The 14,485-nt window shown below is 35.8% G+C and overlaps 1 protein-coding gene across 1 annotated transcript in view; it reads right to left on the minus strand.

The window, feature by feature from the left end:
- Positions 1-421: 421 nt before the first annotated feature.
- LOC149534242 (Transport protein particle (TRAPP) component) overlaps positions 422-14,485 on the minus strand; it is a 69,027-nt gene continuing 54,963 nt past the window's right edge. The window contains exons 5-8 of the mRNA XM_089806907.1: positions 9,358-9,434; positions 9,100-9,166; positions 8,747-8,854; positions 422-778 (exon numbers count right to left, since the gene is read on the minus strand). Coding sequence (XP_089663033.1) covers positions 749-778; positions 8,747-8,854; positions 9,100-9,166; positions 9,358-9,434 — 282 coding nt within the window. The 3' untranslated portion in view covers positions 422-748. The remainder of the gene's footprint in view (positions 779-8,746; positions 8,855-9,099; positions 9,167-9,357; positions 9,435-14,485) is intronic.

The following is a 14,485-nucleotide window of genomic DNA, read 5'->3' on the forward strand; positions in this document are numbered from 1 at the left end:
AGGATTTCAGGCACCCTTCAAAACATGTTTTCCTTAATCAAAAACATATTCCCTTTAAACTGATAAATAATAGGCAGGCTGCTTCCAAATGCATGTTTTGCGCATAAAACTCGCTGCTTAACCTTGTCTCATATGCAAAATAGAACTATTGGAACTAAAGAATTGTAAGCAAGAATTAGTTCTTTAACGAAGATAGGATAATGAGTTATGCTCAAACCAGTTCTAAAATATAATAAACAAAAAGATACAATGATGATATCCATCATGAGCCAAAAAAAATGAAGTATTGCTGAATAATTCATATTTGTCGAACAATCCATTTTTCAAATACATCCCACTTAATTATATGTCAAACAATATGCTGTTAAGGTTGCCTACTAAGAGCATATTTATGAATGAAACAAATGACACATTATACAGATTGTCTATTTAAAAGGAAATGAGAAAGCTTGCATAATTCATAAGCATTATTTTCAATGCAAAATCTTTAGACACTACAATTTCTTTTTAAAAGCTTTCTATGTTTAATTTTAATGTATGCCCCGACAATACTAATGAACCTAAAAGAAAATTGGACAGTAAATATCTGTTTACCTTGAGTTAAACTTGAACACATGCAGTATCTAGTTACAGCATGACAAGAATGAAAGCAAAAACTGGCAGTGCCTGCTGCCAACAGAAACCAAGATTAAATTAAGGTTTCCTGTCCATATCAGTGATACTATAAGTCTGACACTCTTTTCCAAGTTCAACTCAATCTTGCCTCCCGTTGAAGTACCTGTATATTAAAACAAACCCAAATGTCTTTAAAATCTTATGAAATGCTCAATTTTAATTCAGAGCTGATGCATGAACCTCCTTGTAACCAAGAACCTAAAGGTGAAATCAAAATATTAATGCACCAGATGATGAATCTACCCTAAAGAGGTGAGGCAAGGATGCATGTAGATACAGATAAAAACTCATTTCAAGTATTATAACTTAACATGAAGATATATAGTTGACACGCTATTAGATTTTTCAATTAAACTTCAATCCAAGGTTGAAAGCATTTTTATTGAAAGTTTAATTACAATGACACATCAAAGTACCTTTCCAGTTCAGTTTTAATATCCACCATGATGGTTTGAAGTTTAAACATGTAATTTAGAAATGGAAAGTCAATTGCAAAACCATTCACACTAAGAAAAAATGTAGGCACAACCAAAGTTTCCAGGGTAAAGAAGATTATTGCAGAAACATAGCTGTGAGACTCTCTAGATCAATTATACTTTTAATACTCAAGCCCAAGGTGGTGTCGGACCCAGAAGAGGTTGAAATGAAATTGAATCAATTTCCCGAGTTTCAGTTAGAATCTCTAAGCTTGAGCATAAGACTTGACTGCCTTATGTTAAAAGTTAGAATCTGTAAGCCTGAGCATAAGACTTGACCACCTTATGTTCATGGTTGCATCAAAGATGGCAGTAAAGGTTCCTCCTTAATTTCCCACTTTCTTCGCCGGGGGGAAGGATGACTTGATGCATATTTAATAAGGTTCATTTATTCCTACTTAAATGCAACATAAGTCATTTATTGAGGCTGCTGTGATAATCAACTTTAAACTCTAAATAACATCAGTTTAAGTCTAATCACAAAGATGATATCATAGGGAAGCCAGAAATAATTTAAGATAAAATCACATTCCAGGATCTAAATTGGGTTCTCTGTCACATTAATCTCCATTTTTTCTTAATATCATAGCAAGGCTAATAATGTTCTAAGATAAAATCACCCACTATTTAGGGTCTGATTTGGATTCCCTGCCACATATTTAGTTTCCTTTGTCAATTTGTTGAGTATACAATAGCACCTTCTCTTTAAGTTAAAGGCTTCTCAAATTTGTAACACACCTGAAATCTCCACTGATTTGTGGGATAAAATAGGTTTATTGCATAGAATATGCAAGGTACACAGAAATTGCCATCATAATGTCATTGTTTACTTAGCACGATTGAATGTTCGGGTAAATTTTGATGAAATAGATACCCCCCCAATTGGCATTTTAGCTGAAAGGTACTGTATGTTGAAGTTTAGCATCAGTCAAAGTAATACAGAGCATCTGAATCTGGTTCATTACAGTATGCTGTAAACAAACTGATGTGTGTGTGTGTGTGTGTGTACATATGCGTGTGTATATATATATATATATATATATATATATATATGAGTTGCATGTTTAGGACTCAGATCAGTATTCTCTTATTACTATCACCGATTCATATCAGGTGCATTGATATTGATATTGAAACATCTGTTATCACCAATCAAGTATCGGACTCCATCTTATTATTACCATCAATATATCGTGTGGTATATCAAATGGTATTATCGGGCATGGTCAGGCATGATTAGTTATCGTGGATTATAATTGGTTGACTCAGTAACCGATGGTCATGTCCGTGTAGGGTTATGACCCTACGTGTCCTTTGGCCACGTAGAGTCATGCCCCTATGGGGACACGACTCCTCATACATTATAAATATAAACTATTCTGTGGACAAGGCAATATCAATAACAGACATACTTGCAGTCCCAGAATTGGCAGACACATATATTGCAGATTATCAAATACTTTCTCATCAGTGTTAAAACTACAACTTCGATTCTCATACTGGTCTGACTGTGCAGATCGCACAATCCTCTCAGTTCATATAAAACTGTTTTGAAGGCTATTAATACACTGCCCCTTGATTAGGCCTGATCGGTGATCTTTGGGGTGACTATAAGTTAGCATTATCATTAACTATATTAGCTATGTTTGTTGTTAAAATAAAACTCCTTCTAGGCGCCGATTATGAGAAGGCATTGTGGGCTGACCTAGATAGGGTCATGCCCTTTGGTTATGGTATATAAAGAGGGTATTGTTGTAGTTAAATGAGCAACTCTGCCACAAATCGAATACTTGCTGTGATATATATATTTCAGAAGGACAATTAATATTGTCATCTCATTTCAAGGTTAATCACAAGGAAGATCTGAACAGCAAGCATAAGAAGCTATTATCTCAGATCTGATTATTCAGAATTTGCAGAATATTACATTGTATCAGAGCTCTAGCAGTCGAACTAGGCTCTGCAAATTAAATAATCAGACTTGATATATATCTAGCATCATTCTCCTATCTTTAATGGCATACACAATCAGACCCGAGGACAGGTTTGATAGGAAAGAACACTTTGATGCTTGGAAAATCAGAATCATGATGATTCTTGAAGAAAATGATGTAAAACAATTTGTTGATTCAGCATCCAGACAATCTGTTGTTGAACCTCATAAAACTATCTGGAGTAAAGGAAATAGGAAAAACATATAGATCATATTAGATGGAGTGAAAAATGAAATAGTACCCATGCTAACAAAACATCAAACAGTATTTGATATGATGAATGCATAATTAAATGCATATGAGGTTAATAATGCAACTAGAGTTCTCACACTAAAAAGGCATCTAAATCATATACAAATAAAAAAGGGAGAATCGATGAATACTTACATCCTAAGGGTTGCTAGTCTAAGAGATGAACTTGCAAGTATAGGAACCATCACTAATGACACGGAACTAACATTGGTGGCTATAGATGGATTACCAAATTCATGGGAAACATTCGCACGACGAGTAAGTGTCAAACTTAAGGAAGATTGTCTCCAAGAAGAATCCAGAAAACTTAAGAAAGGGGGGAACTTGAAAACTGAAGATGAAGAACTTCATGTTCTTAACACAAATTCCTATAAAGGCAAGAATAAACACTTTAAGAAAAAAAAGGGTAATCAAAAGAGTGAAAAACCTAAGAAAGATCTATCCAAAATAAAATGCTTCAAATGAGAAAAGTTTGGACACTACAGATCTAATTGCCTTGGGAATTCTAAACAGCAAGTGAACTGTACAAACATTACTAGGAAAGAAGATAACTATGATCCTAAGAATCGTGTATTCTATTCGGCACTATCAAATCAAGTCTCAAGTAAGGCATGGGTGATTGATAGTGGATCATCTCGACATATTACAAGATACAAAGAAGCACTAGACTCTATATCAAAAAAGGTTAATGGTGAAGTCACTATCGGTGATAATTCAGCACATTCCATCAAAGGAATTGGAAATTGCACCTTGAAACTAAAGTCGGGTAGTTCTCTTCTTCTCAAAGGAGTACTCTATGTACTAGGAATAAAAAGAAATCTAATTCACTTACAGCACTTGAAGATGATGGACATAATGTTGCATTCATGGATGGTAAAGTAATGACCTAGGCTAAGAACTCATTTAAGAAAGCAAAATTGATTGGTCAAAGAAAGAGGTACTTGTATGAATTAAATTCATAACCTAGTCAACCTATTCAAGCCTTAATTCATGAAGCTGTTGATATAAATGAAATATGGCACAGAAGGTTAGAACATTTAAATTTCAAAACCTTATCAACTATGGAGAAGATGGTTACTGGTTTACCTAACCTAAATAAAGATCACTCAAGCATATGCAAAGAATGCGTTTTGGGTAAGAACACCAAAAGTCCATTTCATGATAGCACTAGAAAAGCTAACAATGTTTTAGAATTAACCCACTCAGATTTATGTGGACCTACGTCTGTTCCTTCTCTTGGAGGACTCTGGTACTATATTTTGTTCATAGATGACTTTTCTAGGAAAACTTTTATTTACTTCGTAAAATGCAAAGAATCAAACGAAATTCTAAAGAGATTCAAAGAATTTAAAACCTTAACTGAAAACTTATCAAGACATAAAAATAAAACTCTTAGAACTGATAATGGAGGGGAATACACTTCAGATTTGTTTAAAAGGTTTTGTAAAGAAACAGGAATTAACAGGGAGTATATCGTTCCTTATAACCCACAACAAAACGGGGTAGCAAAAAGGAAGAATAGAACAATTATAGAAGCTACTAGAGCTATCATATTTGATCAAAATCTAGAATATTATCTTTGGGTAGAAGCCTCTTGTGCTGTTGTCTATATTCAAAACAAAAGCCCTCACTCCTACCTTAGAGATAAAACTCCTGAAGAAGTCTTTACTAAGGTTAAACCTAATATAAGTCATCTTAAGATTTTTGGGTGTCCAATATATATACATGTTCCAAAAGAAAAGAGAACTAAGTTAGAACCCTCCGCGAGGAAAGGTATTTTTGTTGGGTATAGTGAAACATCTAAAGCATATAGGATTTTCATACCTAGTCAAAAAAATATTGAAATTAGTCGAGATGTAATTTTTGAAGAAAATTTAGCATTCAAAAGAGCTCTAAGTTCTAAAGAACCCTCTCCCTTACCTAGTTCTGAAGGAAATACTGAATCTGAGTCTTAGAGGGAGAAAATTGAAAAAATTGAAGATGAAATTCAAAACCTGAATCTTGAGGAAACCAAAAATTCTAAGAAAAGACCACTTTGGGCCATTAAGACAGTAGAGGAAGCACAGGACTTTGCTACACCATCTGGAACCTCCAAAGAAAGCAAAAGACCCAAAAAAATTTCTAATTATGCTGCAAACATGAGTAATTTGTCTAAATCAAAACCAACCCATATTTCAGATGCTATTAAACATACAGCTTGGAAGGATGCCATGATGGAAGAATACCAATCCATTATGAAGAATGATGTTTGGGAAATTGTTCGAAGACCTGAAGAAAAATCTATTGTTTCTTCCAAGTGGATATTTAAAATCAAGCATGTTGTTGACGGTAGCATTGAAAAATATAAAGCCAAATTCATAACCATGGGATTCTCTCAGAATGAGGGGATTGATTATGAAGAAACCTTTGCTCTTGTTGCCAGATACACCTCTGTAAGACAGTCCTAGCTATTGCAGCATCGAAGAGATGAAAAGTACATCAAATAGATGTAAAAATAGCATTTCTGAATGGAAAGACTACAGAAGAGGTATATTTGGGGCAAGCTGAAGGATTTGAAACTCATAACTCTAAATTTTTTGTTTGCAGGCTCAAGAAAGCTCTCTGTGGACTTAAAAAGGCTCCAAGGGCATGATATGAACGAATTGATAAGTATCTCACCGGCTTAGGATTCTCTAAGAATAAAGCTGATCCAAATCTATATTATAAAAGGGATAAAGATGATATGGTAATTTTGATATTGTATGTTGATGATTTACTAATAACAGGTGATGATCATCTCATAGATCAATGCAAGAAAGATCTAATAAAAATATTTGAGATGAAAGATATAGGATTCCTTCATTACTTCTTAGGACTAGAAGTATGGCAGAATTCTGACAGCATCATACTCAATCAAGGAAAGTATACATTAGGTATCTTAAAGAGATTTGGAATGTGAAACTATAGGCGTATGTCTTCTCCCATGGAGACTAATCTACATAAACTCAAGGAAGCAGTAGTAGAATCACCTTCCATAGATTTTACTCTTTACAAACAGATGAGTGGGTCCCTTATGTATTTGGTAAATACAAGCCCTAATATTTGCTATGCTATTAATGCCTTAAGTCAGTTTATGTGCAAGCCAAAGGAGATTCACCTAGTTGCAGTTAAACACATAATGAGATACTTACAAGGCACTCTTAACCTTGGGCTCAAGTATGAGAAAGTTAAATTGGACCTACATGGATACACAGACTTGGATTGGGTTGGAAGTGTTACTGAAAGGAAAAGCACTTAAGGATGTTTCAATTTAGGCTCAGTAATGATATCATGGATATGCAAAAAGTAGTCTTTAGTAACACGAAGTTCCACAGAAGCCGAATACATTGCATCAGCGATGGCCTCTTGGAAAGCAGTTTGGCTTAGAAAGTTACTTGTGGGATTATTTGGTCAAGCCATGAATCCTACGATTATTCATTGTGATAATCAGAGTTCAATCAAGCTTTCTGTGAATCTGGTTTTTCATGATAGGTCTAAGCATATTGAAATTCCTTACCATTATATAAGAGATATGGTAAACAGGAATACTGAAAAATTAGAATACATTTGCACTACAAATCAAACAACACATATTCTTACCAAGCCTCTCTCTCGAGTAAAGATAGAGCACTTCAGGAAAAAACTTGGTATGGTTGAATTATAATACATTTGTATTCTTTAAATTATTATTAAAATAATTTTATTGTCAGGCTATTGACTGTTATGCGCTCCACCATTTGTATTCATTATCTAAGAGGTGACGATCTCTGAGATAATGGATACTTGTATAAAAGACATTATGAGAGATGATGATCTCTTGGATAATGTGTTAAACAGTAGAGATTTACTGTCAAATCTAGATGAGTTCAAGATCACATTGTGATGTAGACATTGTTATGACTATAAATCACAATTTGGATAAAGGAAGAATTTTATTATTCTCTGAAGTTCATCCTATGTTCTGGTAGATCTTAACTCAAGATCATGTTGTGATATAGGAATGTCAATACCTATGAGTCACAACTTGGATAAATGATGAATTTAATTGTTCTCCGGATGTTATCTTGTATATTGTATTAATTGCAATACTGTTATCACTAGTATAAGTGATATGTCATATCACAGATATAGTAATGTGACATAGGATCATGTGCTCAATAATACCACATGCTAAGAAGAAGATTCAGATAGATATAGCATATCATTCTATGCTTATTCATCGTAATTGATGACGCTAGATATGTTATCTCTTAGTATGATTATCAAGTTAACAGAGAGTATTAAAACTATAACTTCGATTCTCATAATGGTCTGACTGTGCAGATCACACAATCCTCTTAGTTCATATAAAACCATTTTGAAGGCTATTAATACATTGCCCCTTGATTTAGGCATGATCAGCAATCTTTGGGCTGAGTACAAGTTAGCATTAACATTAACTATATTAGTTATGTTCGTTGTTAAAATAAAACTCCTTCTAGGCGCTGATTATGAGAAGGCATTGTGAGCCAGCCTAGATAGGGTCATGTCCCTTTAAGGGACATGCCCTTTGGTTATGGTATATAAGGAGGGTATTGTTGTAGTTAAAGAGCACACAATTAATAGAAGTCTGCTCCTTAAGCAACTCTGCCACAAATCGAATACTTGCTGTGATATATATATTTTAGAAGGACAATTAATATTGTCATCTCATTTCAAGGTCAAACACAAGATCAGAACAGCAAGCATAAGAAGCTATTATCTCAGATCTGATTATTCAGAATTTGCAGAATATCACAATCAGCACTTGGCATTCAAGATAAAGATTATTATAGCATTGAAGACAAATCAAAGTTGCAGACCTGCTGCACAAAAATAGGAAGAAGAAGAAGTACAAGTCTGATATAAAAGTCTGATATTATTTCTATCAGAGATCCTATGCATTAACACTGAAGTCTTTAAGGTTCATTTCTCCTAATGTTTAATAAGATGGCACGTGAATGTGTTTGCAATTTAGTGATAAAAAAACACCTTAAATATTTAATTTGTTAATGAATGCTTCTTGGCATCACCTTGTTTATTATCTTATAGTGGTGGGAAATGTATGTTATCATCAGAACATAGAAAGACATGTAAATCCATGAAGTTTGGGTATGATAACACACATTCATCAAAAAGCATCAAAATGCTTCTTGACAGACCATAACTGAGCATTAGCAATTTTCACATAGCAATCTGTAAGTAAGACGAATCAAAGATAAGAAAAAGCACGGATGCTCAATGATTTCCAACATCCCAAACACTAGGAAACTGAAAGTGTCAATTGTAATATAACTCTCCAATAATTTCTACCTCATCTGCAAACTTTATTAAAATAGTTGTCCGTGGTCGAGGCTGACCCTCCACAGGGACAAAATGTGCTGTCACGACAGCTGGGAAACCTGCACCATCTAAGACACCCTTCACATGGCACAAAATCTTGGAACGTTAGGAAAATTTTAGAAATTAGTGAAAAGTTAACAGAGTTTTTAAGTTTACAAAGAGGAAATTCAAACACACAAGGTCCCCGAACCCAACTTGCTCCAAATGAAATCCTCCAAGTGCATAAAGGAATCAAACAGTATTGAACATCTCTTGAAACTATTAAAATACAAATAATATTAAATATTTCCATAGAAATCCATATTGATATTGAGAACAAGCACCTTTACAATTCCAGCAACAAATGCTCCACAGTTGAAATTTCCCATGTCCTTGGGAACTGATATAAATCTGCACAAACCAAAACACTGATTAGGAACTATTTCCATAATGCTGGAGGGTGCATCTACAGGATAAACCAAAATGATTGAGATTCTAAATACAAAAATACAATTTTTGCTTTCAAGAAATTTGCAGCACAAAAGGTACAGCTCCCATTAACAGCTCAGATATTTAACCATATATCTAATGGAATTGCTCACCTATTGACAAGAAGTTCCCTCTCACTGATCATATACTCATCTTCATGTTCTGTCCCTTTCTCAAGGGAGTCGGCCACCTTAATCTCAGACAACAAAATAAATCACCAATAATGCCTCTTTGTATAGATTAACAAAGTACATAACAAATACCCATATATATAAACAAGATGGTTAACTCCAACAAGTAATTTAATGTTAAGGCAATTCAAAGTTTAAACAAGTTACAATTCACAAGTGTAAATGTAATGACCCCTTTATATTTCTTTATGCTATAACCCTCTATGAATGGTACAGAACCTTATGTGAGTGGTATGACAATTTGATTGTAATCAAGAACCTACAGGTGCAATCAAAATGGATAGCCAAGTTGGAAACTTCACAAAAAACCTAAAATAACTTTAAATCACACTCAAGTCTGATTAGATATCAATATGACAAAAGCAGAATTATCACTTTCCAAAATCAACTCACAAGTGAAATTTGATTGATGTTGTACAATATGGCCACTGATAAGATACTCCAAAAGATTTACACTCTCAAAGCCAAGTACAGTACTATTGAAGTCTGATATAACCATTTGAGTTTGATATAACCATTTGAGTTTGGTTAACAGTAACAACACCTTGTATGTTTAATGTAACCTTCTAAAATGCTGGAACACCACCTTATATACCCGATATAACCTTCTAATGATTGGAACAACTCCTTATATGATTGTATAATGGTCTAGATCTGCACAATGAGGCAGGCGATCCAAAAACAATATGCTTCGTTGCATACTGCATATGTTGTCGGGGGTACGGTATAGTTTGTACAGTGTGGAGGAGGGAGTGGTCATACAATGGAGATAGCTTACTGAGATGTACGGAGGAGTGACGTATGGTGAATTGCCATACGGTGTCTTAGATGGCCCCTAATGTACGGTGTGTTGGGCAGATGTACGGCGTTTGGGTAGAGAGTCATACGGTTGAGGGAATGGGTGGTAGCCGTATGGTAGAAGGATGGTGGCACTGTCATACAATGACTAGAGGGGATGTTGTCATATGTGTATATATAGGCCATACGGTTGCTTAATCTGTGTTGTGTAATGTCTAAGCTCCTCCCGTACTTGCCAATATGTTCTCAAATGTGGTGATGTCAGAATTATTGCCTTAGCTCACACTGGGATAAACAACATCTATATGGCTCGCCAACCATACTCTAGGTCGAACGGTTACGGATGAATGAATTGCAAATGACGAAAGATGTATTTTGATGATGCCAAACTAGATAGAAATTGTTGAATGCCAGTACATGGTATGTTTGCCAAACAGAGATATATGCCAAACACTGACATATTCAATTTATAGAACAAGAATTACATTTGCAGACATAGATGGTGCTCGAACTTGCCAAATTCAAGCAAAGTATTTCCTACATAGAGTAGGGCAGGCCTGAATCCCACCAAAACTACCTCAAACCAAGTAGGGAAGGTCTTTCACTTCTAAAATGGCAACAATCAAAATTCACAAAGGAATTCACAATATAGAAATCAAATTAGACGCATATTATAAACAACCTACCCACCAAACATAAATACCTGTCGAATAAACTCCAGCAGGTTCACAAATAGAGCCGATGGCAAATCTTACACCTATGACATAAAATAAAAGATGGGCCCAAAATATACATAAATAAATCAAGATCCAAAATAAGAAATACTATCTATTTATTTTGTTTCATAATGAGGACATTAAAGTCCTTCCGGCCCGAAGATTGCTTGTCCTCAAGCAAACGCGAACTCCATCCTAAAAATCCTCCTAAGGGTGGATCGTGAATCTCTCTTGTGATCAACTCCTTCAGTTTGGAGTTGGGTACCAAGTAGATCTTGTCGTAATAAATGTTATCATCAACCACCTTGTATCAATCATCCTATGTATAGTTGTCCATCAACTAACATGCAAAAGTGTTCTTGGAGTATTCAACTAACAGATCATCTCTCCAGTCATGCGGATTAAAATCAAATACCACTAGTAAAGTATTGGTCGTAGTGTCATAGTCGCATTTTGGAGTTCTAAATATCACCTCTATCTTCTTGAGTTTTGGCCCTTTATTTGACATTCCTCTCAGCATTACCTTCCTGTTGTCTATCTCATATGAAAATTCCATCTTAGAACTTGGGTCTACTGATCCAAGGTCTCTATCCATTGGACACCCAATATGACATCGATGTCATCCAAATCTATGACAAAGAAATCATCCATTAAAGTATATATTCCCATGGAAATGCTTAGTCGTGGAACTATGTGAGTGCAAGGTAACAAAGTTCCCCCTACCACTTTTACCTCAAACCCGCCATGCTTCATTGCATGCAAAGCCCTCTCAGCAACCACTGATAAATTGATGAAACTGAGTGTGGCGCCACTATCAAGCATGACGGTGATTTGCCCCTCGTGAAGAGTGCCATGAACCCAAAATATGTTATTGCCTGAAGCCACGGAAAGTGTAGCAATAGATCCTCCTTTTTGTACAAGTGTGTTTACTCTCTCTACTAGGTTAGTTTCTTCACCTTGGATCCTAGATACTTGACTCTCTTCCTCATCATCGGGGAACACCTCAATGTAATAAATCATCTTCTTCCCAAGACAATAGTGGCCCATTCCCCAAGGCTCCTTGCAAGTGAAACAAAGCTTTCTCCTTCGAAGTTCGTGCCAAAAGCCATCATGAAGCGGAGGCTTTTTCTGAATTGGCTCCTTGTTTGTCTTCCTACGGGGCAGGTGTTCGAGTACCTATGTGGGTTTTGGAAGAAGATGTGGTCATGTCATGCACCTTCTTAATAGCTTTGTTAAGTGTGCATGGGTTGAATCCTTTGACCTGGCCTCTCAAAGGTTCCCTCAACCCATCCATTAATAACATGATTTGATGTCTCTTTGAGATGTCTGTGACTAGTACTAGTAGCCTCTGGAACTCTGTGATGTTATTGTCTACCGTATCTGTTTGCCTTAGTTGTACCAAATCTTTGAAGTTTAGTTCAAGGTCCTTCCCATCGAAATGGTCGATACAGTTTCTTAGTGAACTCGGCTTAGGAGGTCACTTGGTCATTGCCGAGAGTGACCAATCTGTAGTGCCACCATTCATGCACCACTCCTAGATGGAGTGTTGCGAAATTGATTGCTTCTTTGAGCATCGTTTTGAGCTGAAAATAGGTGTATGCTTTCAGAACACATGCATGTGCGGTGATTGCTCTAGATCCATCAAATGGCATCAAGTTCACCTTCTTGATCTTCCTCTGGAGATCATCGTTGAAATATCCACAATTTCAACCACCAGAGTACCTCATTCTCAATTTGGAATAATCTTTGTATGAAATGTCGCCTTCCATATTTGCATTTCTCCAATCTTCCTGAAGTTATTCTTGCATTTCCTGGGAACTAGCTCTTGTTCTCTGCACGGTGCTTCAATCCTTGGAGGAAAAATTGGTATCAAAGGTCAAGAGCAAGAGGGTTGAGGGTTTGTTTGCTATGCCCATTTTGTTCTCTGATTACTTTTCCATTGGCCAACTATAGGGTTGCTTGCATAAGTTATTACGTTTTGTTGATCTAGACCTAGTTTTTGGTGAGCTCTCTTACAAGATTTATGACTTTTGTCACAAGATCTTGTGGATCCCCCATTCAAACAACAGAGTGATCCTGGCTTCTCCTCCAGGTATAAACTTGCATTCAATCTACAAGCTAGCAGAATCACTAGCTCTGATACCACTGTAATGTTCCAAAACCGCACAATAAGGTAGATGATACTAAAATGATATGCTTCGTTGTGTACTAAATAGCTGTCAGGGGTACCATATTGTCATACGATGTGGAGAAGGGAGTAGTCGTATAGTGGAGATAGCTTACTTTTGTGTATGGAGTGATGTACAATGAATTGTCATACGGTGTCTTAGATGGCCCATCATGTATGGTGTGTTAGGCAAATGTACAACGTTTGGGTAGAGAGTCATAAGGTGGAGGGAATGAATGGTAATCATACAGTAGAAGGATGGAGGCACCTTCGTATGGTGACCGAAGGGGATGTTGGTGTATGTGCGTATATAGGTCGTACAATGGCTTAATTTGTGTTGTGTAATGTCCAAGCTCCTTCAATATTTGCCAATATGCTCTCAAATGCGGTGATGTTAGAATTATTGCCTTAGCTCACAAAGGGACACATTTATAGCTTGCTAGCCATACGGCTAGTAGGTTGAACAGTTACACATGAGTGAATTGCAAATGATAGAAGATGTATTTTGATGATGCCAAACTATATGCAAATTTTTGAATGCCAGCACACAATATGTTCACCAAATAGAGAAAGATGTCAAACACTGACATATACAATTTATTGAACAAGAATTACATTTCCAGACATAGATGGTGCTCGAACTTGCCAGATCTAAGAAAAGTATTTCCCATGCAGAATAGGGCAGGCCTAAATCCCACTGAAATTGCTTCAAGCCAAGTAGGGAAGGTCTTTCACTTCCGAAACGGAAACAATAAAAATTCACAAAGGAATTTGCAATAGAGAAATCAATCCAGGTGTATACTGAAAACACCCTATCCGTTGGACATAAATACCTATCGGACTAACTCTCGAGGGTGCACAAATAGAATTGACAACAAATCCTACACCTATGACATAAGACAAAAGATGGGCCCAAGACATATATAAATTGATAGAGACCCAAAATAAGAAATATTACCTATTTATTTTATTTTATAATGGGCACATTACAGATTAATGTGACACTAAGGATGATTGGTGCTAACTGGCAAATGAAGGAAACCGGTAATTGTATCAATGATCTTAGCCCTGGGTTTTTTTTTTTTACTCCTCCAAAGATAGTACTCAGCTAGGGTTGACAAGAAATGTCAAACAATTCAAATCTAGTACTTATTCACACAAACTCTCCAGAGTCCCAAAAACTAATACAGAAATGCTCAAATATGATGTGCGACACTATAGCAGCAACATATAACCCTCCAAAAGATGAAATATTCCACAATTTACTATAGCTACACTATAGCACATTTGAGGGGACTATATTCCACAAATTACTCTAGCTACACTATATTCCAAAGTCCTTAAGTTACTGTCCAAAAGGATATCCTGA

Source organism: Cupressus sempervirens, chromosome 10 (genome assembly GCF_028749045.1).
Source record: "Cupressus sempervirens isolate cs-2001-9-10 chromosome 10, ASM2874904v1, whole genome shotgun sequence".
Taxonomy (NCBI): Eukaryota; Viridiplantae; Streptophyta; class Pinopsida; order Cupressales; family Cupressaceae; genus Cupressus; species Cupressus sempervirens.